The sequence below is a fragment of the Sorex fumeus genome, unplaced genomic scaffold, assembly GCF_029834395.1.
Source record: "Sorex fumeus unplaced genomic scaffold, SorFum_2.1 ptg000013l, whole genome shotgun sequence".
Classification (NCBI taxonomy): Eukaryota; Metazoa; Chordata; class Mammalia; order Eulipotyphla; family Soricidae; genus Sorex; species Sorex fumeus.
The window spans coordinates 35,502,534-35,530,433 of record NW_026606070.1 but is presented as its reverse complement, the minus strand read 5'-3'; the positions used below and the strand labels follow the sequence as shown (position 1 = coordinate 35,530,433).

The following is a 27,900-nucleotide window of genomic DNA, read 5'->3' as shown; positions in this document are numbered from 1 at the left end:
GCTCGTACACTGGCATCTGCTGCATCCATTGAAGACCTTATGGTACAAGCGCGAAAGATCAAGTACGACATCATTGGTCTGACCAAAACGAGAAGACATCAATCCCATCATGCTGTTTTGTTAAAGTATATAATATATAAAAGTGGAATTTTTCCACAGTTTAGTTTCTATAATCCATGACTCATACAATATTTATAAATTCCAGGTATGCATTTTTGTTTCTTTTTTAAAATGTTGAGTATTGACTAGTAAAGTAACATTGTGTTCCAAGTTATTCCCAAGAATATCAATTTCAAAATTAAATCATATTGAAACAAAAAAATCTTTTCCACCTAAGACATTTTCAAAACTGTGATTTAAAGAAAACAAGATTGTATCTTTAAAAGAACTGGAGATTTTTCTCTAAAAATAATCTTTTTAAAGTCAGTAAGTATTTTTGCATCATATTATTCTCAATGTAGACTTTATAACCTAAAATTTGAATAATCAAAGAAAAAATGCAAAGCATTTAGATGTAAGAAATGCACAGTGGAAGCAAATGTTTATTTTTTATTAGTTTTCGGGCATTGCAGGTGACAAAGGACTATGTACTTGGTCTCTCCAGTCAAAATAATAGCAATATTCACATACCCTGGAAAAGTATCTACAGAATGATATCCACTGCATTCTTATTAACAGCTTTGAATTGCAGTGCTAACTGCCCAGGATGTTAAAAAAAAAAAGAAAAGAAAAATATACTGACCAAGCATACATATTAGCTTTTCTAGCATTAATATCTTCGTGAGGGTTCATGGGAATTCTGTGCTGCAAAAAGCTCAGCTGAAAAAAAAGTCACTTCCTGCCCAGAAGGCAGAGTGCCTGGGAGCTGAAGCAATTTGTCTGTGCTCACCAGGTTCTTACTCTTCCAAAATCAAGCAAGTGCATTTTCTGCAGTTGTTATATTTCCCATGACAATAGTTCACAGTGAAGAATGTGACAACTTACAAAGTGCTGGTTTTAAAGAGGCCTTGCTTTAACTTATTTTTTAAATCATTGAAATAGGAACAAGACCTGGGTCCAGATGGACAAACTTCCCTAAATCTGTGTGTCACTTTAAATAGCCCTAGTTTCCCCAGTTCACCAGAAAGAGGTTAACTGTTGCACCGGCAAGGAGAGCTTAGTAATGATTGTGCTCATGGGGTCAATTAAATGCGCGAAGACACTTACTGCAACGAAAAGAAGATGGCGCAGCTGGACAGAATGACCATGGGGAGCAGGCAGTAGCCCAGTACACTAGCCACGCAGCCGTAGGACACCCCTGAAGAGCTCATCAAGTTTAGCAAGGCATGAATCCCTAGGCAGCCAATGGCACTCATACCATACACGTAGCCAAACTGGACTTTTCCTGCCTGGAATGAGAGGAAAACAGAACACATAGCAATCAGCAGGAGAACATCAGAATGCCAACAAAGCAGAGAGCATTTTAAAATCAATCAGCAAATTGCTGCCACCACCTCTTCAGTACAATCAAGACACTGGGAGAGCGAGGAAAAAAGCAGGCTGCAACATGAAATCAGTTTCTGAAAACTGCCCTCGCGATATCACAAGAATGCGACCAAAACAATAAAATATTTCTAGACTTGTCTATTTCTCCACTGAGTGCTTATTAGGGATACAAGGCATAAGGATAACTTTTCTCACCATATTTGTTGAACTACTGAGTGAATTAAGGAAGAACTTCAAATTTACAACAGGAAATATTTTAGTTTATTTGCAAATTTTAGGCTATACCTATTTATTTACCTTCTTGTTCATTTGTTTATTTATTACGGGTATATGTGTTGTGATGTGTTTATGTGCATGTGGGTGTGTGTGTGCACGCACGCGCACGTGTGCACGAGTGTGCACACGCACACCAGACTCTGTAACGCTCAGAGCCTACTCCTTGCTCTTTAGATTGCCTAGAGATTAGTCTTGGTGGTGCTTGGTAGAGAACATGCAGTGCTGGGGACCAAACTGGGTCTACAAGTGCAAGGCAAGTATCTTTCTGGCCTCTGTTTATTTATGTTTAATTAACCTTGCCACATTTGTTCCTTTTGCTGGGTCATTGCAGTGACTAAAAGTCACACCATGCTTGACTACAGTGCTTGTATATCAAGTTGTGGTGCTCACTAATTGGTCTCAGGGCTCACTAAGGTGTCTCAGGCCTTCCACTGTGCTACTTTCAGATCTGCCTGCAGGAGTCTGAGATCATATGCACCTACCACTCTATCATGTGGAATCACACTCAGATCAATTGAATGATGTTAGGGATAAAACTCAAAGTCTCATGCTTTGCAAGTCTTTTAACCACTGGACCCCAACAGTGAACATTTTATTTTATTTTGTTGTTTCTTTGGCCACATCCTGCAGTACTCAGGGGTTACTCCTGGCACTCTATGCTGAGAAATTTTTTTCTACTGGGCTTGGGAGACCATATGGGATGCTGGATATCAAACCCAGTCAGCTGCATGCAAGGCAAGCACGCTAAACACTGTACTATCACTCTGGCCCCAACAGGGAATATCTTACTAACAGCTGCTCGAAGATCTCAAAATTCCATTAACGAATGCACTTGGATGTGGAAAATAAATGAACAGAAACTTCGTCAAAGAATAAATAAAAAGAAACCCCAAAAGCATGTGAAGCATCTATCTCGCTAATCATCAAGGAAATGTAAATCAAAACAACAACGAGATATCACCTCACACCAGAAACTGGCACACATCAAAAAGAACAACAACAATGAGAATGTGGGGGGAAAGGGACCCTCATTCACTGCTGGTGGGAATGTCAAGTTGTCCAGCCTTTTTGAAAGATAACATGGACTTTCCTCAAAAAAATCCCTAGAAATTCCTGCTTCCATGTGACACAGCAATTCTGTGCCTGGGAATATACCCGAGGTGCCCAAAAGAACAAAGCAGAGAAGACATATGCACACTTTATGTTCACTACAGAGCTCTATATAATAGCCAAAATATGGAAACAACCCAAATACCCAGGAAGAGTTGACTGAATAAAGAAACTGTGTTACATTGTATACATAGTGGAATTCTACTCAGCCTTTAAAATGATAAAGTCATGCAATTTGCTGCAATGTGGATTGATCTGTAGAATGTCATGTTGAACGAAATCAGTTAGAGGGAGAATAGCAGACTCATATTATTGGGATATAAAGAACCCTCGGGGGGTGTATCTAATGCTCCAAAGCAATAGAAACAAAGAAAAGGAGAGTTGGTCTTAAGTCGGATGCTCGACACTGGGACAGGGGTGGGGGTAGTAAATTGGGGAGGGGGGGGAATTCCAGGATAATGGAGAATAGGAAAAGAATCTGCCACATAGGGAGACTGGGGGGTGGGAGGGAAACTGGAAATATTGGTGGAGGCTAGTGGGTGGGCACTGTTGAAGGGATTGATGTTGGAACAATATACACCTGAAACAATTATAGATGTCTTTGTAACTTTGTAATTAACAGTAATTCAATTTTAAGTGCTTCTGGTTTTACTACTTATATAAAGTTGAGTAAATACTCCAATAAAGATTGACTAGGCTATTTTCTATGAGAATTGTACTGAAACAATAAAAGAGCTGGCAGACTGATTTATAGAGAGATTTTGAAGCCATCTCCTTTATAGTTATCACCCTTGAAGTCCTTATATATTGAACATTAAAGATATTTATCTTGCAACTAATTACGTTGTAATGTAGATTGCTATGACATTTTAGTATTCAAAATTGTCAAGCTGTTTTTCTTGAATTTTTCTTCCTCAGCAGTTAGGGGAGTTGGTTACTATTCAATATTTTTCCCACAAAATATCCTTAAGCTACACCAGCAGAAGGCTGTCCTGCATTAGGCATGATAAAGTTCTTGCTGAATAGCTCTGTATTCTTGTGGCTAATGCTTTGAAATAATGCTCATAGAACTAACGGACCTGCTGAGAGAAACACATTAGTCATGCACTGCCCTAATGGGCGAATTTACTCTACTTAGAAAATATTGACTACTCCAAATCACATCATTATATTAAAGAATCGTTTCATATGTGAACCACTATTTTAATTAGATCATTCTAAGGTAGACTTCAGTGATGAAGGGCAACTCCCTTACATCCAGGGATACATAAGAATCTTCCTTATCCACAAAGTTTTGTGAATGGTGTGAGATAAACTGGGTACTTTGGTAGTAAAATTGCCCCTTTCCTATTAGTTACTGAACTCCCCCTCTTGAAAAAAAATTCTCTTGTTTTTTTTTCTCCAAATTAAGTTGCAATGTCATTAGACTGGGGTCACTGCTGCCACTTTTCATTTTGTTTCCATTTTAACAAGGACTTGTAATTAAAGTGGGGAAATTAAAGTTTACATTTCCTTTTAACCTCAAAATTGTTTATCCTATAAATAACTTATTTGGGGACTGAGAGAGATAGCTCAAGTGGTCAAGAACATGCTTAGCATGTTCAAGGTGCTGAATGTGAGTCCTGACACACTGCATGACCTCCTGAGCACTACTGGGTAGAGATCTGGTGATTGTTCAGCACCACTGGCCATGTGGGCTAAGCTCTTTGTAGTGGCCCTGGACACCACTGGAGTATTCCCTGTTAAATAAAACTGCTATCAAATGATTTAATTTCATTTTTACTTGGAAAAACATAGAAGCTCAATATGAAGAGATGAATATTCAGATATGTCACTGTGTGTCATATTTTGTGGTACTAAGCTTACTCAAAATGGGTATACAGAATGTTGAGAAGTTTGTGAAACCAAAGCTTCACACTGTAGCTGAAAACAGATTGGTCACAAAATGTCCATTCAGTAAAAATTCTGTATTTGCTTGTTGTTTTTAAAGTGTTTTTTCAAAATCCTGCGTAGAATAAGACAGACCTTTTGGAGATTCAATTATACAGTTTTAGGAGAAAAGCATGAGGCCCTCAGTTTTTTTTTTTCAAACCAAAACAAGGATAATTTTATTTGGGTTTTGTAGGTGACTCCCCTTCAGACAACTAGGTCAACTAGTTCTAGTTTCTATATAAGATTTTCTCCTTGAAGGCTCCAGAATAAAACTTTCTAAACAGTTTTTTTCCCAGTTAGTATCAATTAGAAAAGAGTGCAAGTTTTCAAATATTTCTATAGTAGAGTAAAAAACAGGGTCATTTTTAATTCTTAGTTTGCATTATTTTGGACAAACTGGCAGGCTACCGAATGTAACCTGCCCACATAGCAGAGTCTGGCAAACTCCCCGTGGCATACCCAGTATGCCAAACACCAGTAACAATGAAGGGTCTCATTCTCCTAACTCTGAAAGAGCCTTGAATATGGCACTTTTTTTTAAAAGTCTCAGGGCTAGGACGAAGGAAACGTTATTGGGGCCGGCTCAAGGCAATTGACAAATAACAGTTTGCATCATGAAAATAAATTCCACACTACATAATTCATATATATATATAATAATTCATATATGTATGTTGTCTTTAGGATACACCTGGCAATGCCCAGGGCTTATTCTTGGCTCTGCACTCAGAAAGTACTACTGACGGTGCACGGGGGACCATATGGATGCTGAAGATGGATCCCAGGTAGGCTACACACAAGGCCAAACACCCTATCCCCTATACTGTGACTCCAGCCCCGTGTAATACATATTTAATGAATAGGCATAATATTATTTAGTTTGTTTTTGGGGGAGAGACCAGGCCTCATAATCCTCGGGAGTATGTACCTCCCACTCAGTATTCAAGGATTGTTCCTGGAGGTGCTCTGGGAACCATGCAGAGCAGAACTGAACCAAAGACTCCCTCACAGAAAATACATACTCCAGTCTTTTGAGCCCTCTCCCCAACCTCAGAATTATATAGATTTTAAATTGAAAATATTTTTGAGTCCACACTGTACTATCCTCATTGCTACATTACTTGATCTGAAAAAACATACCATTTTTCTGATTCCAATTTTATATTGGTCATGCATGTTCCTTTCAAATATTACATTAGTTTTTATTTTATTTTTATTTTATTTTTGGGGGTACACTAGTAGCGCTCAGGTACTACTCCTGGCTCTGTAGTCAGAGGTTGCTTCTGGTGGTGCTCGGGGGACCTTGTGGTGCCAGAGATTGAACCCCAGTCTCCCGCATGTTCAGCTCACTGAGCTTTCTCTCTGGACCCACACTTTTAGCTTACCAAAAAAATAAGTGGAGCCATTATTTAAACTACTGATCTTTGTTTGTTTGGTTTTTTTTGGGGGGGGGGATGGTAGAGGAAAAAAAGCAGAATTAATTTGTTAAACCACTATTTTTGATTGCTTTTCCTTGAAAAAAAAAGAGAAGAGAAACTACAATAAGATTTATGTCTTCTTCAACATCAGTCATGAAAATAATGAATATGTGACTCAAATGTTATACCTCCAAGAGAATGAACACATTTGAACACTGTCTCTGATATAGTATTACGGTCTGTTGGGGAATGGTGTGTGTGTGTGTGTGTGTGTGTGTGTGTGTGTGTGTGTGTGTGTGTGTGTGGTGGGGGGGGATGAGAACAGAGGGACAGAGAATAGGACAGTGAAGGGATATTGGTACTTCGTGGTGAAGGAGGCACGGTAAGACTGTATGCCTGGAGTATAAATATTAACACTAATGGAAGCCATGTTTGCTCAGCAATATTAGTTCTTAAACGACAGCAATAAGAAACAAGGTACATCACCAGAAGCAGGGTGGCTCCTAGAGCAATGCAAAACAGGATGGGACCCGTGAGGTCAGTTTCATTCATAATGCTGCCATCTGCTGGCTTCAATGGGTTTAACACTGTCAAGGTTTTTTGCCATATGTGATCAAAATTAATTCCAAGTTCTGCAGAAAGAAAGAAAATCAAGGAGATAAAATAAATGTTGGAAATATACACGTATGTATAACTCTTTCAAGCTGGTTATGCCATTATTGGTTTACTTAGCATTTTTATATCTGATGTTTATACTTTTGTAAAAATAATCACAGTTACATATAGTATTTGAAATCTTAAAGAAACACAGTAAGGTTTTGTTTCCAGACAAGTAAAACATAGTTTAATAAACTATCTCATCAAGATAATAGCTGGGGTTGAAGCGATAGCACAGCAGTTAGTGTTTATCTTGCACTTGGCTGACCCGGGCTCGATTCCCAGCATCCAATATGGTCCCCCAGTACCGCCAGGAGTGATTCCTGAGTGCAGAGCCAGGAGTAACCCCTGAGCATTGTCAGGAATGACCCAAAAAGGGGGGGGGGAGATAAAAATTCCTTCCATAATCTGCAATATAAACTTAAAATATAGTTTAAAATTTATAACTGGAGGCGCTGGAGTGATAGCACAGCAGGTAGGGCATTTGCCTTGCATGCAGCCAACATGGCCGACCCTGGTTCGATTCCCAGCACCCCATATGGTCCCCCGAGCACTGCCAGGAGTAATTTCTGAGTGCATGAGCCAGGAGTAACCCCTGTGTGTCGCCGGGTTTGACCCAAAAAGCAAATATATATACATATATATATATGGATATTTTTACATAAAGAAATAAAAGGGGAGAGAGGAGCGTGTGGAAAGGGTCAAATTGGAACAATAATGGAGAACCCTGTCATTAACAGTACATATAAACACTGTAGCACTGTCCTCCCATTGTTCGATTTGCTCGAGCGGGCACCAGTAACATCTCCACTGTGAGATTTGTTGTTACTGTTTTTGGCATATGGAATACTTCACGGGTAGCTTGCCAGCTTTGCCCTGCAGGCGGAATACTCTCAGTAGTTTGCTGGGATGTCCGAGAGGGGCAGAGGAATCGAACCTTGGTCGGCCGCGTCCAAAACAAACGTCCTACCCGCTATGCTATTGCTCCCGCCCAACAGTACATATTAAAGGTAAAAGGTAAAGGCCCTCCCGTTGATCGTCGATTTGCTCGAGCGGGCCCAGTAACGTCGCCATTGGAGACTTTGTTGTTACTGTGTTTGGCATATCGAATACTCTCGGTAGCTTGCCGGGCTCTCCGAGAGGGGTGGAGGAATCGAACTCAGGTCTGCCATAGTTGGCCGCTTATAAGGCGAACGCCCTACCGCTGTGCTATGGCTCCAGCCCATATTAACAGTACATATTAACAGTAAATAACAGTGCCTCTATGAAGATGAGAGGAAACTATAGCTAAGAACAGAAGATCTATTTACATATTTCCTTTTCCTTCATTTTTCAATTGCTAACACTTCCAAACACTTTCAAACCCTTGTTGCATCAGAGAACTTTTTTAATTGACAGTATAATCTAAACTAGAGATACTTGACCCTGATCTGGGGTTTTGTTTTTATACAGACTAATGAGAACACTTTTATGCAAACTGCCTAAAATGCCACTGGGGAGAAAAACAAGTAAAAGGAATCATGAGTCTTTTTTATCTTATCAGTATCTATAAGGCTGAGACTGTGGATGCAAAACTTCTTATTTTGTTTATTTGTTTGCAAAAGTTGAAAAAGTTCTTTTTTTGTTTGTTTGCTTTTTCACTTTGGGTCACACCCAGAGGCACTCAGAGTTTACTTCTGACTCTGCTTTTAGGGATTATTCCTGGTGATGCTTGGAGGACCATATGTAGTTCCAGGATTGAACCTGGGTTGGCAGTTTTCAAGGCAAGTGCTCTACACCCTGTACTATCTCTCTGGTGCTAAAAATTATTATTATTATTATTATTATTATTATTATTATTATTATTGGGCTGGAGTGATAGCACAGCAGGTAGGGCATTTGTCTTGCACGTGGCTGAGCTGGGTTTGATTTCTTTGTTCCCCTTGGAGAGCCGGGCAAGCTACCGAGAGAATCCGGCCTGCTCAGCAGAGCCTGGTAAGCTCCCCGTGGTGTATTTGATATGCCAAAAACAGTAACAAAATGTCTCACAATGAAGACATTACTGGTGACCGCTCAAGCAAATTGATGAACAATGGGAGGACAGTGCTACAGTGTTATTATTATCATTATTTTTTATTATTATTATTATTATTATTATTATTATTATTTTGCCCACACCGAGGGTTCAGGACTCACCCCTTGCTCTGTATTCAAGGATCATCCCTGGTGGTTCTCAGAGGAACCATATGGAGGGCTGGGGACAAAATCTGTGTTGGCTGCTTGTAAGACAGTACTATCACTCTGTACCATCACTCTGGATCCCCCAAATTAAATCACAGTAGTTAAGATAGGAAAGTCCAAGTGGTTTGTAAGAGGATTTGTAATTTTATAATGGTTGTATTGTTTTCAACTGATCTCAGTTCTCCCAGCGGAATAAGTGGCTATTGTATAGCATTCAACTTCTTTTCCCAGGTTTTAGAAACACTTTGTGGTCAGATACAATGTATAGTTCAACTTCTGTTTCAGTGGCACATACTATATAGATATGTATATAATATGCACATATACTATATGTGAGAAAGTGTATAAACAGAATACAGAATAGATTCCCACTTTCCACCCCCTGATGCCAGAGATTAAATCCAGGGCCTCAGGTATATGAATCACTTGCTTTACCACCCAGCTAAATCCCTGATCCCAAGTAACTGTAGTACTTTTGGTTTAATACAGAACTACACTTTTCAGAAAGACAATCTGACTAATGCTAAGATCAGAGAGAAAGTGTATTTTTAACATTAGTTCCACAGGCAGATTGACTAGAATTAGACAGTTTAACCTAATACAGAGAATGGGTCAGAGCAATAGTATAGCAGGTAAGGGCACTTGCCATAACATGGGCAGAACTGGGTTCAATCCCCATGACCACATATTGTCTTGAAAGCCCCTCCAGGAGTGATGCCTGAGTCCGAGTACCCGCCACCAAAAAAAAAATTGATTGTGCATCACACCAAAAAAATTAACAAAGAAAAAATCATTTATATTTCAACTTTTATGTTGCATCCCTTTTATTTTCTATGTATTTGAATATTTTTAAATGAATATACACTAAAAAATGCGAGCAGTTCTCCATTTTTAAAATGAGGAGAGATAGTACAAGGAGTAGAAGCTTGCCTTACTTGCAAATATTCTGGTACAATCAAACAACCACTGGCACTACATGTGCTCACCGAGTCCCACGAGGCATGATCCCTTAGCACAGAGCCATAATTAAATCCTGAGCACCACCAGGTAGAGCCCCCCACCCCCAAATGTTTTTAAAGGAAGAACTTTGTAGTTTAATTTCCCTGGTGTCTTTTGTTGTCTTCAAATTTCATTTTCAATGTATACATTTATGGTAGCAGTATGTTTTCAGTATTTATTACAATAAAGTGGCCTTGAATTCAAAATTCTCATTTCCTCAAAAAACCTAGAAGGAATTCCTAGGTATTTCTATAAAATAAAGCTCAGATGAAAGATTATTTGTGAATATTATTACTGGTTTTATATTTTATTTGATAACATAATTAACTTCTGCATGTCTTAAACACAAAGTCTTCAGTTAATGAGCATACAAAAATCTACTGTCTTAAAAATAGATTTTCTGTTTTCTACATAAATGTGCCTTCATAATATTTTTCTTTAAAATTTATTATAGAATATGCAAATGATATTGTATTTACTAGTTATAGATACCCTAATGTGAAACCTTGTTGCACATAGAGATGAAACTGCTATGAAATTTGAATGTAAAGTTTATTGTTTTGCTGTCATCTAGTGGTAGTAAAGTATACAATATATATAGTCTATAAAATGATTTAATATCTTCATTTTCTATGCAAATTGTGACATTGGTCTTGCCCATGTAAACATTAGATTATGCAATAAATACAAGCACCAAATATCTCAGTAATGTTTCTCTTTCGACAGACTTGAATTGGCTATTTTTCTTCAAGATATAGATTGCATACTATCAAATAGCAAAATTTATTCTTACATAAAACCAAAGAAGCTTTTTAGGAAAAAGAATCTATAAGAAATAAATAAGCATGTTTCAAATAACATGCATTTTTACAAGGTATATTATTATAGCTTCATAATTTTATAGGCTGTTTTGGTGTATACTCAGTAAAAACTAGTAAATGTCATTTATCACCTTATACTAGAAATCTTGCTACAGCTTTTTCATATCTTTTAGACAGTTGACCCTTGAAGCTTTTACAAAGTCACTTAAATGGAAACACATATTGAATCTGAACCTAGAAATTTAATAGATTCAAAATATAAGATTGCATTAGGTGCTTCTGTTCTAACATACTATATATTGAGGGAGAAAAGAAAAATACATCTAGAAATTTTCTCTGAGCTATATTAGTAGAAATAAAATGTAGTTTATTTTCTATTCAAACTTAAGGTCACATTAGGGGAGAATGTATTAGTGCTCAGGATACCACAATAGCAACATTTCAGAGAAGTGAAAACGTTTATTTTCAGACAACATCATATGAAAATTTAAAAGTAAATAAAGTCAAAATAAAGTCAAAACCCAACTTCACACATTAACCAAAATCAACTCTCAATATACAAACTTTGAGTGCTAAACAGAAAACAATTAAAAAAATAATAATCAGGGTCAAAAATAGTTTTAATACAAACCTACACTTTTTCAGAAAGACAATCTGACTAATGTTAAGGTCAGAGAGAAAGTATATTTTTACATTAGTTGACAGCGGTCAGGGGCCTTGTCTTCATGAATAGGGAGCCAATACTTAGAGGCTGGGAGGACCGAGTGTGATCCTGATGATCACTGTACATTGTCAGGGTAGTTCTAGTTGTTCACAGAACTGCTGGGATTATGCATTCCCCAGCAGCTCCTGGAATAGGTGGGAATAGCCATTGAATCTCCTGAGCTCTGCTTGGGAAGCCCCTGCCAAAAGAGTTAATTTAATTATTTAGGAGGATATAAGCACGTTTAAAAACTGGAGGAATGCATTCGAAGCAAAAGAACAAAATGCATTGCAAACATGAGTATTGTGTAATCAAAACTAAGGTTTCTGCTTGATCTACTAATGTTCCATAAGTAAATTAAATGACATATGATCCAGAAAAAATATTGAAGTATCTTTCCAAGTAATAATATTGTTACTGGACAAATATCTCTTTAAGCACACCAAAAAAGGGAAATGTTAAGATGTCAAAAAAAAAAAAAAAAGCCTGACAGAGACTCATAAATGAATCTTAGAAAAGAGCAGAATGCAACAGAGATGTCTCCCATCCTGTGCCCAGGCACCTCAGAGAGGGGTAGATGTGTCCCTCCACCTGCCCCAAATAAACCCCAGCAGCCACAAACTTCCAGAATCTAATCTCCGTCACACTCACAACCAACCTTCACAGGCCCGCCCTGAATCCCACTCCCCCCACCCCCACGCATGAGAAATAATCCACTGAAAAACCCAGGTATGTAGGACCAGTGATTGAAAACTTCAGGCCTCTGGAGTTGGGAATGGGTGACCTCCTCCCAACTCCCTGCCCTTTGGTTTCATTGTAGTCATGCCCACAATCTGCCTCTGGGAGCCATTTAAGCGCATTAATGGCTAAGATCCAGAGACTCACAAATGATTCTCGGAAGAGAACAGCATGCTGCAGAAACGACTTCAGGCTCCAAATATTTAAAATTTTTGAATTCCAGGAGCGGAGCACATAACTGCTTTTTGAAGCCATGTCATATTTCATACTATTCATGACAAGCAATATAAAATTAATTATTTATCATCTGCCTTTGGTTCAGGCTTAGTTGGAGGTGGGAAAATTTGAAATCATGGCGGTAGGAAGGTGTAATGGTGGGGTATTGGTGTTGAAATATTGAGTGTAATCAGTTATTATGAACAACTCTATGAAAATTAATTTTTTAAAAGCCTGATAAAGAACCTGAAAAACAGTTAAAACAATGAAAGGAAAAAATGAAAAACTTTTCTAATAACCAAGAGAAGCACTACATTTTTGCCTATCAAATTAATAGATATTTCATATTCTGCTATGAATATATAATGGAATATTCTCTTTTGAGATCAATTTGACAGTAGTTACCTTAAGACCAGGCAATCACATTATTCTGGATAATATTTAAGTACAATAACTACACAGGTCAAAACTGTTTACTATATTGTGGGGCTGGAGAGACAGCACAAGCACAGCAGGTAGGGTGTTTGGGTGTTTGCCTTGCACGTGGCCGACCTGGTTCGATTCCCAGCAACCCATATGGTCCCCTGAGCACCGCCAGGAGTAACTCCTGAGTACAGTGCCAGGAGTAACCCCTGTGCATCGCTGCATGTGACCCAAAAAGAAAAAAAAAATGTTTACTATGTTGTTAATCAGTACAGTACTTATTAGAAACACAATATAAGTCCAATTTAATTTATAATATTCTACTATGATAAAAAATTATGAAGCCATATATACTTTGTTCTTCTGTGATACTTAGTGACTTAAAATGAATGTATGTATAAATAAAATTCCAACACAATGTGATCTTAAAAAATACTGCCAAAAAGTATAACTATAGAATGATACAATGCTTATTTTTAAGGATTGTTAAAACTACATTCATATTTATAGGTTATATTTTTAAATTTCATTAAAATTAAGCCTGGAAGTAAAAAAGTTCAAATTATGAGGAACAGTTATGTCTCAGATACAAAATTTTAGGTGATTTTTCATGCTTTTACTTTTTTCCAATTTTCTATACTGTATACAGACTACAATTCTAATTAGACAACTGATCCTTGTGAAGAGAATTTGGTGTAGTCAGAGAAAATGTTTCATAACATTTGGTGTTGATTATTAGTTGCAAAGACAAAATAGAATGAATTGGCTAAAAATACTCAAACTCCCTACCATCCTCGCATTTCCCTCCACAGAGAAAACACTAAAAAGAAATCTATGAATGGAGCATATCTAAAATGCTCAGATGAACTGAAACTGCCAGGTTCAAGATTCCTATTGACTTATAGTGTCATTTACTGGGATCATATTTAATAACCGCAACAATAGCAGGTATATGCTTCCAGTCCCCTCCCCTCAAAATGAAACTAACTTTTTAAAATTTTTTTTTTATTTTTTGCTTTTTGGGTCACACCTGGAGATGCACAGGGGTTCCTCCTGGCTCTGCACTCAGGAGTTACTCCTGGCAGTGCTCAGGGGACCATATGGGATGCTGGGAATCGAACCCGGGTTGGCCGCGTGCAAGGCAAACGCTCTACCTGCTGTGCTATCTCCCCAGCCCCATAAAAATGAAACTAACTTTTAATAGTTTAAGGGTTTTGGTTTTGCAGTCTCATATTTATGTTTGGAGCGATCACACATAAAAAAACAGCGTGCTGACTGCATATACTAAGTGGTAATTACTGCTCTCCCACTTGGAGCTGTACAAACATTAATAGCATTTTCTTAACTTATCTTCTAGCAAAGGAGGTTCTTCATCAAAATTGTCCATGTAAGAAGATTGTGAATAATAGTCTGGGTTGGATCCTGGCTGGAAAATTTGTCCTGTGTAACCCGATGTCATGAGCATCTCTGAGGGAACAAACGAGGTAGGATATGGCTGTTCACTGGAGTGCTGTCTAAAAAAAAAGGAAAACACGAGTGATTATGAAAGAAATAACTTGCATAGGGGCTAAAGAGATCATACAAGAGCTAAACATTTGCAGCCAACCCTGGTTATGTCCTTGGCACTACGTGTCTCCTGAGTATTTAATAAGTACAGCAAAAGCACATACATGCTTCCTGCAGCAGCCCTGGAGGTCTTCCCGGAAGGTGGTCTAGAAAATCCCTGGCAGCACCACCACATTCTTGGGGCCCCCTCATTGAACTGCTGTCCTAGTTGACCAAGAATCACTGGAAAGGATTCTGAACCACTTAAGGTACCACTTGAGAGCCCCAGCACCCCAGAAAAATAAATAACTTGCTCAAACATTGGTAATAAAATTATAATTAACTCATTAGTTATGAACAGGATTCCAGAAAAGTGATCCATTCAACTAAGTTATTGATTGGGGACAATGTGCTGGACACTTACTCTCATATTTTCTCACATCATTAAAATCTATACATTAAGAAAAGTGCCATTTTATTCCCATTTTTTTAAGGAAAAGAAATACATTTTCTTGAAAACTAAATGACTTGCCTAGTATTATAAATCATTGCTGAACTCTGAATCAGTAGTTTTCACCAGAAGGTAGGAGAAGAAATTTAAGGAGTTGTCCTAGTTTACATTAGTTTTTCTTCATCAAAGCTCCACTTGGCTAAAAGTAGTTCCTTATGATTTCTTATTATTAAAATAGTTCCAACACTAATTTAATACAAAAGTTAAGAATACTCTTCTCTAAGGCTAATGATGCTTGAGAAAATACAACTCTCACAATTCCCTCAAGAAGGCAATCACAGTGAATAAGGAAATTTAGTATAACTAGCTGCTTTAAAACCAATTACTGCCCCCCGCCAAAAAAAGCCCTAAATTTTGTTGCTTGTTTTGTGGGGCCACACCTGGTAATGCTCAGGACTAACTCCTGGCAGGACTCAGCGGGTACCAGGCTCAAGAATCATCTCTGAGGCACAAAAGCCATAATACACCTCTTACCCTTATAAAAACCTTTTTCTCACATTGTATTGTAAACCTATTTACAATAGCCAGAATCTAGTAAAAAACCAAGTGCCCGAGAACAGATGACTGGTTAAAGAAAATTTGGTACATCTACACAGTTGGAATATTATGCAACTGTTAGAAAAGATGAAGTCATAAAATTTGCATATAAGTGGATCAACATGGAAAGTATCATGTTAAGTGAAGAGTCAGAAAGAGAGGGACAGATATAGAAAGACACAGAATATAAAGTAACGGAATGGGAGACTAACACCCAAGAATAGTAGAGATAAGTACCAGGAAGTTTGGTCCACGGCTTGGAAGCTGGCCTCATGTGCTAGGGGAAAAGGCAGCTCAGATAGAGAAGGGAACACCAAATAAAGGGTGTTTAGAGGACCCACTTGGGATGGGAGATGTGTGCTGAAAGTAGATTATAGACTGAAGATGATGGTCACTCATACCTCTATTGCAAACCACAACACCCAAAAGGAGAGAGAGAACAAAAGGGAATGCCCCACCAAGTGGTGGGGTGGAGTGGGGCAAGGGGGGAGGGATGGATACTGGTAGGGGTGGTGGAAAGGATACTGGGATCATTGGTGGTGGAGAATGGGCACTGGTGGAGGGATGGGTACTCAATCTTTGTGTGACTGGAACGCAAGCATGAAATTTTATAACTCTGTAACTGTACCTCACAGTGATTCACTAATAAAAAATTTTTAAAAAAAAACCTTATGCTCACCAATTGTTCAACATTCTCCCTTTCACCACCACTACCCAGGGTTACAAATTTCCAATTAGTTTCCAGAAGACAAAGTACAGTCTCCAGCTGGATTTTTTAACTTATTTCTGAAGCAACAAAACTTAATATTCTCTTTCTGTGCAAGCGTAGATCATTGTTTGAAAACTCAGTTACATGTTCTATAACTGCAAACATACTTGTCAGTTTTCTGTACCTCATCCCTTAATCACTAGCTACACATTTCACTGGAGACTGCTTTTCTAAAACTAGAGATTTAACTTCTATCATGGTCAACTAATGCAGTATTTCTTTTTGAGTCTTACCTTAGGTAAATAAAAGAGGTAACCTCGTTTCAATTGCTATATTGAAAACTAGGATATATATAATGTGGTGAGGAGTGTACCATCAAGTTAGTGGAGATCATTCCCTTGTACCCTCCCGAGAGCTGACACCATGAAATTTTCATGTATGTTTCTGAAAGATTGCGACTAATGTGCTTTTTATAAGAGAGTAATTTTGTATAATTCTGTAATATTATTAGTCAACATTTTAGTCCAGGACTGGGGATGTGGCTCAAGTGCAGAGTGGTTACAAGCATGAGCTCTCATGGCTTCTTGACCATGCTGGGACTATCTCTGGTCATCATGGAACGACTCCCAGAAACTTTTCACCAATGTGAACAGATAAAAACAGGCGTCCTAAGTGAGGTTTGGCAAGACTCTGTTCCATGGGGCCAGTTGACTGCTAGTGTGGTTTAGGGAATAACAGCAAGATTGCTGGCTTATACATTTGCCATGGAGCCTGGTTTAGCAGGGAAACAATGGCTTTGTGCCCTGGACTTTGAGACTCTAACAGAAAATAAGATCTAAAACTTCAGAGAAAGCTGCTGAGTCAGTCTTGGACCTACAAAATACACTCCCTGTTGTCAAAAGAAGTTATATAGTTGTCATCTTGCTGCAGAGATATCTATTTCTGTAAATAATTTCTAATTTCAGCAATTGGAAAAAATGTAGTGAGAAAATATAGCCTTCGATAATGGACTACTGGTGACTAGAAATCACTTCTCCAGAAAGGCCGGCAAAGTTGTAGAGTTTTATGTTTTTTTTTTTTTTGCGGGGGGGTGGGGGGAGGTTCTTTCATTTTAATGAGAAGCACCTTCTAGTTAATTTTATCTATTTAGTTTAGCGTTGGAATGACTCAAAAGTGCTATTCAGAATGCCTGGGGACCGCTCCCAGCAATCTAGGCCAATAGAGCTAAGGTTGAATGCAAGAGCCTGAGGATATGGTGTTGCTTGGGTCCTAGGGTGTCAGGAATTGCTCCTCATGCAGTGGTGCAAGTGGCTTCCAGGTTGCAAGCTGTGATGCTCAGGGGACCACATGTGCCAGGGATCAAATTGGAGTCTGCTGCATGCAAGGTTTACACCTTAACCCTTGTGCCAGTCTCTGACCCCTTTTTTTCAACATAAAATTTAAAAAAAAAATTGTTTTCAATCTTCAGTGCCTCAGTAAGTAGTTAGCTTTCTGATCAGTATATCATTGAATCAAACTGGCTTTTTAAGACAAGTTTCCATACATCCCCCTACACTAGGAAAGAAGGGAGAGAGATGAAGAAACTAGTCGATTCTCACTCTCTCTGGATTTCTAGGCCTTTGCTAGGATGGTCAGCACAGCACCTCAATCTTACATGGGATGTATATTTTAGGTGAACTATTCACTGCACGAATAAAAGATCCAATCTTGGGAGTTCATCTGAAATGCATTAGTTAATCACTGACCTGATTCTTTTTTTATATACCCCATGAAACTACCACAAGTAATATAAATGCTCTTTTCTGATTACTTGAGGTTTGAAATGTGGATTGGAATTTAAATGTTGCTGTACTCAAATAAGGACTTACATTTAAATGCTAAGCAGCTGAATCAGGTTAATCCATCAATCTGATAAAATAAACCACAAGTTTCCCTGGTAACAGTACATTATCTCAATATAAATTACTTACCTTCTGGATCCATAAGTATTTCCATAGGCATTAGAATCATAACTCTGTTCCTGGTTATCAATAGTATAATTAGACTGATAAAAATCTGAGTCAAATTGTCCCAAGTCAGACATCCTGAAAAGTAATAAATTTTTAAGATATTTACAAAGATTAATTAATGAAGGAATTATAACCAGATTACTACCATAGAGCAAAACATTCTTCGAATGAATATTAAGGGAAGTGTACAGAAATGTATGTTAGAAAGCCTTTATAAAACAATTATAATTTAACTTTTCTGTTTTTTCTCTGGACTGTGACTTTAAAAAAATTGAATTTAATTAATCTAAAACTACTAAGTTTCTTCGAATACCTTACTGTTAGCATTTTGAGAAAAAGTTTAAACCTTCATACACAGTGGGACAGAGAGTACAGTGGGTAGGGCACTTGTATGCAGTCAAACCTAATTCGATTCATGACACAATATGTGGTCCCCTGGGCACCACAGGAGTGACCTCTGAACACAGAGGCAGGAGGAAGTCTATAACACTGTGGGGTGTGGCACCCCAACTAGCCAATCAATTTTTATTTTCAAAAATAAAAATATTTTTATTTACTCAAAAAAAATAAGAGTAAAAGTTTGTACAGTTCTTTTCAGTAAGCACTTCCATAGGGTGTGTGTGTGTGTGTGTGTGTGTGTGTGTGTGTGTGTGTGTGTGGTGTGTGAGAGAGAGAGAGAGAGAGAGAGAGAGAGAGAGGCGGGGGGCGGGGGGAGAATACTCTTGTCCCAAAGCCAGAAGCAAATGGCAAATAATAATAACAATAATGTTTTATTTTTCCATGTAGTTTTAAAATGTGATACTAAGTCTCCATATTCTCCTAGAGAAACAAATCACTTTCCAATTTTTACTTTCAGTTCCCGAGAAGTATTTGGAATATTTTCTTTTTCCTCTTGCCCTGCCTTTTGTACTTGGGTTTCCAAATGAGTTAGAATGACTCGATTTTGCTGGTAGAACGGAGTGCTTTTTCTGTAAACACACTACATGGTCTCTACTCCATCCCAAGAGTGAATAGGAAAATGTGATCTGTATTTAGACCTAGTAACTACAAACAGTAGAGGAAACATGAAAGATGTGAAGGAGCGTAAGATAGAAGAAGAATGTAGTAGCTATCTGAAAATTAGACTGGAGCAGGAAATCTTTTTCAATAGTAAGAATATGGTTATTCAACTTTCTAATCTTTTATTAAGAAAATAATATTCTTAAAAGATGAATTTAATAGTCACCAGAAGACAATCAGTGGGATGCTACTTATACTAATTTCAAACAAAATTTTATAGCATGCTTAGCTATGAATCTCACTAATCAGAAATTTCAGAACTATTCAAAAACAACTTTTAATATAAGTATATATTATATATTTTTAGTATAATACAGAAACTTTTTCTCCTGTAAAAGTACAGGAGGATTTTCTAAAATCAGATCAGATATTTATACAAATGTTTCAACAAGCCAAGATTTTTCATAGCGATATGTATAAAAATTAGCTATGAATTATATAAATTAAAATCAAGATTGAGAAACATCTTTCAAAATCTATTAATATCTTTCAAAATCTTATAAGTTTAAAGTAAAAAAAACTTAAAATCTAGTAGCATTCCTTTCTTAGTTCTATATAATGTTATCATTAAGCACAGAATGTAATTTCACTTGAGGATACACTAGCTTTTCATAGCACAAAAAACTTTATGTAATATGACTTTTAAAAGTTCTTATATAATCCAATCTCATATTTCTTTAAACGTCAAGCATTTTAGAATAACCAGACACATACCTCGTTATTATTTTATGACTAAAGATCCTCCAACACAAGTATCTTTACTTGTGAAATTTATAGCAAATCACTTGGTGAAAAGACGACCTGCTGACTATATATAAAAGTTTCTAAATTTGTACTCTGACACTCAACAAATGCCACAGCCAAAAAGAAAGTCTGCCCAAAGTCAAACACAATATCTTCTAACACTTGTTAAAGTTTATAAACACAGTGAAACACATACATAGATACAAGCCATTTTTGATGATCAGAAATTACTTTATTATGGAATTTAGTACTGAAATTTTATGCACATTAATTATGTTATACTTATGATTTATTTACTTTTCTAAAGACATAAAAATACAATACATTCTGTTTTGTGTTGCTTTTAAAGAATACATAAAATACATCATCAGTATTCCTTGCTTGCTTCTTTTGTTAATATCACATAATATTTGATTCTTGCTACCTGCCATTAGACAATGCTACTTTCTATTTCATAAGCCTGAAACAACCATCCCTGAATATTACACAGTGACCTGAAGATGGTTATATAACATTGCATAAATTCCAAAGAGCATGATATAGTCCATGGCATGTAATAATAGAAAATTATAAGGTTTTCCTTTTCAATACATTCACAATTATATTTGACTTTTAATTTGGCTATATTTTGTTAGCTTTAACTTTTGTTGTAAAAAAAATTGAAATCTAGAAGAATTGTTACAAAACACATAATTTTAATTTACTAATAACTTAATGTTATGAACAACACAAATCATATCTGAAATTATGGAAACTAGTATGAGTAGTAGTTGAGTTGTGTATTTTTAGTAACTATATTATTATATAATGTGTAATTGTGCTAGATAAAATTTATATACATTTATCAGGCCTGTAAATGATTTTTATAGGTAATCCTTCCTAAGAATTATATTAATTTTTTTACAACTTACCTAACTACATATATCTTTAATTTCTTCATCCATAAAATTAGAATAGTATTCTGAGGCAATATTTATCTTATTTTTACAAAAATATATTTCTATTTGTTTATCTTATAATAAACTAAAATTATTAAAACTTATATAAGATTTATATGCTTACATATGTATGAATAATTAAAATTTCTTATAAAATACATGTGTTAGGTAGAATTTTACAACAGGAGCAGCAATTAATACAATAGAGATAACTTAAAGCACTCCACAAATGTTTTCTGTTATGATTATATTTCTAGGTAGAAATAAAGTTATATCTTTAGAGGATTATCTCTTGTGTCCATTTTTAATAGCAACTCAAAACACAAATATTTTAGTTAACCCTATAGATGGCAACTTAGTCTGCACATCATATCTATTTTTTAAGAAAAGGGTACAGTAAGAGGGGGTATTTACTAATGTTCATCATGTAGACCATTGTGACTAGACAGTGTTTCCTCAGCCTTCGCCTCTTTCTTTCTCCTATTTTTAATACAGTCATCTCTTATTCTTAATACATAAAAATTTGAATAATATAAAAGACTAAGATCATTCTTTATTTGTAAGAGAACCAATTATCATTTGGACTAAACTCCCTTAGGTACCAATTAGTAATGATTGGAGGACATTTTGGTTATACTTCTTTCAGCAATAAAAAGCACAATCACTCCCAACAATCTGACATATTATTACTTTACAATGGTAGAATTATTAATTTTTTTGCCAAATGTTCCACATTTCCATGAAATATATCTATTTGTCCAGTGGGCAAATGCAGTTTTAGTAGCTTGAAAATAATGACCAAACACAGCATACATGTAAATGTAACTATCAACATACCTTCTATTTCATAAAATACCAAACCTTTTGGGGGCACTAGGACCTAAATAAGTACTCATAGCTTAGATTTTTAATATAATTTGAGACTTTTATTTAAACAGTACCTTTTTTTAAATTTTTAAAAAATTTTTTTTATTAGTGAAACACCATGAGGTACAGTTGTAGACTTACAAATTTTTGTGCTTGGGTTTCAGTTATACAATGATCGAATACCCATCCCTCCACCAGTGCCCATTCTCCATCACCATGGGTCCCAGTATCCCTCCCACCCCGCATACCCCCATCCAACCCTGTGGCAGGGCATTCCCCTCTGTTATCTCTCTCCTTTTGAGTGCTGTGGTTTGCAAAAGAGACATTGAGTGGCAATCTTGTTCGGACTATAGTCTACTCTCATTACGCATTTCCCATCCTGAGAGGAACCTCCCAACACCCTTAATTTGGTGCTCCCTTCTCTATCTAAGCTGCCTTTTCCCCTAGCATGTGCGGCTGTCCTTGGGGTCATGGAGCAATCCTCCTGGAATTTATCTCGGCTATTCTTGGGTGTTAGTCTCCTATTTTGTTACTTTATGTTCCCCAGATGAATGCAATCTTTCTCTGCCTATCCCTCTCTTTCTGACTCATTTCACTTAGTATGATACTTTCCATGTAGTACCACTTGAATGTAAATTTCATGACTTCATCCTTTCTGACAGCTACATAGTATTCCATTGTGTAGATGTACCAAAGCTTCTTTAACCAGTCATCTGTTCTTGGGCACTCAGGTTTTTTCCAGATTCTGGCTATTGTAAACAGTGCTGCAATGAACAGACAACTGCAGGTGTCACTTCAACTATATTTTTTTGCCTCTCCAGGGTATATTCCCAGGAGTGGAATTGCTGGGTTAAATGGGAGCTCAATTTCTAGCTTTTTGAGAATCGTCCATACTGTTTTCCAGAAGGGCTTAACCAGCCGGCATTCCCACCAGCAGTGAAGGAGGGTCCCTTTCTCGCCACATCCGAGCCAGCACCGGTTGCTTTTGGTCTTTTGGATGTGGGCCAGTCTCTGTGGTGTAAGATTATATCTCATTTAAACACTACCTTTTAAAAGTTTGGTGGTATTCATTTGTATATACAGCAAACCTTTATCCCATCCTTCAGAAAGGAAGAACTTTGCTTGTTTTGATGTCTTGGTTGTTGTGAATAGTATGGCAATAAACCAAGGGGTAATATAAACTTTTCAATAGTTTTTTGGGGGAAGTGGGGTTGAACCACACCTGTCAGTGCTCACTGATTACTACAGGCTCTGTGTTCAGGGATCACTTCTGTCCATGTTCAGGGGAACACATGCTGTTAGGGGATCAACCCTAGATCCACCACATGCAAGGTAAGTGCCTTAACCCCCATACAAGCTCTCTAGTTCAATGTTTTGTATTCTTGAACAGATAACTAGAAATGGAACTGTTCTTTTGAGGCTACATGCAGTCGCTCAGGGATCACTTCTGGTGGTGTTTGGAGGACCATATGACCTATATTACGCTGGGTACTGAAATTGAGTTGGTCATATGTGAAACAAGCACTTCAATCACTACTCTCTTGGTCTCCGCTACTTTTCATTCATTTCATTTCATCATCCTGTTATTCGTCGATTGCCTCGAGCAGGCCCCAGTAACGTCTCTTTCATCCTAGCCCTGAGATTATATTCAAGGCTCTTTAGGAGAATGAGACCCATCATTGTTACTGGTATTTGGCATATTTGGTATGCCACGGGGAGTTTGCCAGACTCTGCCCTGTGGGCAGGCTACATTCGATAGCCTGCAAGTTTGTCCAAAGTAGGAATGAGACAATAAGATGTCATAAAAAAAAGTTCTGATAAGATGTCGCGGCCGCGCGGTTCCGGGATCTGGATTTTATAGTCTCTGAGTCTTGGCCGCTGATGGGATTACACAGCGCCAGGGGGCCAGGTGGTGGGTATGACCCCCGCCTACTGGAATTGGGAGGATCTGGGTGGAAGATGCTCGACTCCAATCCAAGTAGGCTTGGAGGTCTCGGCCCCGGAACCCGCGTGGCTTTGTCCCTCTGCCAGTACCTTCATGTATGCGGAGAGTGGTCTCAGCATGCTGGTGGCTGGTCCTGGAGGTCTTCGGCTGCCGGAGCCCTGGTCGGGGCGGGGAGGAAAGCTCAACCCGCTCCCCTCCAAGGGGCCCCGGGAAGGAACACCCAGGCGCGGGGGCAGAAGACTCCCCTACTCCGCTACTTTTAACTTTTTGAATAGTCTCCACATTATTTTCTATAGTGATAATTCCAATTTGCATTTTCACCCACAGTAAAGGAATGCTCCTATGTATCTCATTGGTGCCATCACTTACTCTATAGAATTAAGCCCAAAGTCTATACTCTAGCCCGTTAGAACAAGTGGAACTTGATGTGTATTTGTATTTCATTTATACCATTGGGTATATAAGATGCTCAGGCCTCTCAGGCCTATGAATAATAGGGAACATGGAAGAGGCCAGCTAACAGACAGGTAGGAAATGACATCCTCAGTCCAACAGACAGGACCTTAAAGCTGTTAACAACCACTGAATAAAGCGGGCTAAAGGAATTCCCCATCCCCAGCTTTAATCAAGGACTCAGTTCTGATGAGCTCCTAGTTGCAGTCCTGTGACAGGCTGTGAAACAGAAAACCCAATTAAGTCATGACAAGTTTCCTGATCATGTAAAATGGTGAGATAATAAACATAAATAACCCTGCATTAATTTTCATATAATACAATCAGTATTATCAGTAAATAAGTCAGTGCAAGTTCTACTTTCAAAAAATGTAATTGAATGAAACCAGTCCTTATAAGTATCAAGCTGATTATGATGCAGCTCTCATTTTAGAAGAAAGTCAGACCATTTATCTGACAAGCTAAAGCCTTGACCATAATGATGGCTCCTCTTGATGTTAAATGCACTATTTCTCCCTAAGTCATTTATTTTGTCAAGGAAGGTGAATGGGAAACACTAGCTTCATGCAATGACGCTGACATGGTACCAGAAGGTCTACTCTCTTTTTTCTGAGTGAAGGAAAGCATCAAGCTTCTCTAGAGACAGACACTGAATCTCAGAGGTTTTTCTAGTCCTTTTCTCCTGTACACATACAGACACGTACCTAATTGTTGCAAGCTGCTTTCATCTACACATTTCATCTTAGGTATTTAGCTTCTCTGGGTTTCAGTGATTATTTTTCACATAACATTAAGGCTTTGGACTATGTAATTCAATGAATATATCCAGTAACTACTAAAATATTGCTAATAAGTGTAACTAAAACAATGCTTCTGGGGGGCTGGAGCATTGGGTAGAGTGGGTAGGGCATCTGCCTTGCACTCAGCTGACCTGGGTTTGGTTCCCAGCATCCCATATGGTCCCCTGAGCACCGCCAGGAGTAATTCCTGAGTGCAGAGCCAGGAGTAAACCCTAAGCACTGCTGGTGTGACCCAAAAATTAAAAATAAACAAGAAGAAAATAAATTAAATGATGCTGCAATTTTTGTGATTACTTTGCCTTTCTATTTTTTTATTTTTATTGAATCCACATGAGATAGAGCATTACAAAATTGTTCATGATTGCATTTCAGTCAAACAATGTTCCAACACCCATCCTTCAACCAATGCAATTTCCCAGCATCAGTGTCCCCAGTTTCCTCCCATCCCTGCAAGCCACCCCCCATCCCAGCCTGCCTCTACGCAGGCGCTCTCTCTCTCTCTCTCTCTCTCTCTCTCTCTCTCTCTCTCTCTCTCTTTCATTTTCGGCTTTATGGTTTGCAATACAGATGTTGAAAGTTTATCATGTACATCCTTTTACCTGCTTTCAAGACTTAAGTTCTTGTCCAGAGTGCAGAGAGATCATTGCCAACTAGTATTATCATAATGGACCGTCCATCACCCACACCATTGACCCACCATTGACCAGTCTTCCTGGCCTGTTTTCCCTGGCTTTGGATATTAGTTTTATACTTTTTTAATATCCCACATATTTTTAATATATTAAATCAATGCAGTCATTCTACATTTGTTCCTTTCCTTCTGACTCATTTCACTCACCATGATACTCTCCATTTATAGGCAAATTTCATGACCTCATTTTTCCTAACAACTGTATAGTTTGTACCCTAGTTTCTTTTTCCATACATCTGTTTTTGGGCACTCAGGTTGTTTCCAGATTCTGCCTATGGTGACTATTACTGAATGAACATATGAGTGCAGATGGTGTTTTTGCTGTGTGTTTTTGAACCCCCAGAAGTGGTATTGTTGAGTCAAATGGGAGCTCAATTTCTAGTTTTTTGAGGACTGTCCATATTGTTTTCCAAAAAGGCTGAACCAGTTAGCATTCCCACCAGCAATGAATGAGGGTCCCTTCTCCCTACATCTGCACCAGAACTGGTTGTTCTTGTTCATTTGCATGTGAGCCGGTCTCTGTGACATGAGACAATATTTCATTGTCATTTTGATTTGCATCTCCCTGATGATTAGTGATGTAGAGCATTTTTTTTTTCATGTGCCTCTTGGCCATTCACATTTCTTCTTTGAGGAAGTTTCTGTTAATTTCTTTTCCCATTTTTGATGGGGTTGGGTGTTTTTTTTTTTCCCTCATAAATTTCTACCAGTGCCTCATATATCTTTGATATTAGCCCCTTATCAGATGGGTATTGGGTATTCTCTTGTCATACATTGGTTTATTTTGAGGTTCTTTTCGATCTTCTGCTGTAGGTCTGGAGTTTTTCTGTACCTCATCTTGGAGCTCACTGATTCTGTCCTAGGCTTTTACTCTGCTGATGAGGCCTTCCACTGAGTTTTTCATTTCGCCTATCATGTTTTACAGGTCTGTCATTTCTGCTTGTATTTTCATTTACATTTTCTTCAATTCTGCTCTCATATCTTCCTGTATTTTATTGGCGGTGTGTTCCATGGTTTCTTTGAGCTTCTTATGAATACTTTATAGTTCCATTGTAAATTTCTTATCAGAGAGGTTATATAGCACATTTATTACTCATTGGGTCATCTGGATTAGCTTCTTCACTCACTAATCCTGGTAGGTCTCTGTGTTTGCTATGCTTTTAATTTGGCCAAAATTGAAGCTTCTGATGAGAGACCATTTTCTGTGATGAAAAAATCACTAAATTGCCTGGACTTTCCAATAATTTCTGCCAACTCATTTTATAGCAGACATAAATCTACTACAATTGTCAGAATGCTTTTGAATAGAACTTCTAGGCATTAATTTTTTTAAAGAGTTTACTTTTTCTTATTTCTTGTGAAACTTTAAAAGTCTTTGTCATATTCTTTACTCAGATGTGATAATTTCTTTCATTGAGAGGCCAAAAGATATGTTTTACATTTGCCAAAGAGAAATGGTCATAAAAGGAAATTCTGTTCCCTAAAATTACACACTCAAAATAGAGAATACTTATCTGAAGTGTTTAATGAGTTAACATTAACCATAAAAATCAGTAATTAGAAGAGGAAAAATTAATCAGAACTACATGATAAATCATTTACATAGAATAAAAAAATGCTAAAGAAGAAAAACATAAAACAAGTCAGAGGTAGAGATAAAATGACTCTGAAAGACAGATGAAGTCACAGAAATACTAACTCTGTTAAGAAATGAGTATATATTTTCCTTGGAATTTTTGGATTTAGAAATGCATTTTTCTGGTTTTTTACTAATAAATTCTTTCATCCTTCTAATGGGAAATTAATGCTGTTCAATATCCATTATCCATCCTCTTTTATATTCCTGTTAGCACCCAGATTCTCTGTGGAGAACATCCTAGTGACGTGTGTCCCACCAGAATGCTTGCCTACCTATTGGCAGAACTACTGCTAATATTCAAGCTGTTTTTTTTTTTATTAAGACCCCTAATTTAGTTATTGTTCTACAAATTGGGTTGGACAGTTATTCAGTTGAAATACTCCTTAAACCTTCTAGTATTTTATGAAGACAAAAATTACCATCCATATGATACTACTTCTAAGTATTTAATTTTT

General features: G+C 37.5%; 1 protein-coding gene across 2 annotated transcripts in view; it reads right to left on the bottom strand.

Annotated features, from left to right (window-relative positions):
• The window catches only part of YIPF7 (Yip1 domain family member 7), a 38,569-nt gene that overhangs the window by 6,302 nt on the left and 4,367 nt on the right, over positions 1-27,900 (bottom strand). Inside the window, exons 1-5 of one of the 2 annotated variants that reach the window (XM_056111450.1) lie at positions 20,083-20,169; positions 18,271-18,384; positions 14,351-14,512; positions 6,708-6,855; positions 1,207-1,388 (exon numbers count right to left, since the gene is read on the bottom strand). In XM_056111450.1, coding sequence (XP_055967425.1) covers positions 1,207-1,388; positions 6,708-6,855; positions 14,351-14,512; positions 18,271-18,383 — 605 coding nt within the window. In that variant the 5' untranslated portion in view covers position 18,384; positions 20,083-20,169. Of the gene's footprint in view, positions 1-1,206; positions 1,389-6,707; positions 6,856-14,350; positions 14,513-18,270; positions 18,385-20,082; positions 20,170-27,900 lie in introns of those variants that run through there. The other variant, XM_056111451.1, reaches the window with a different exon arrangement.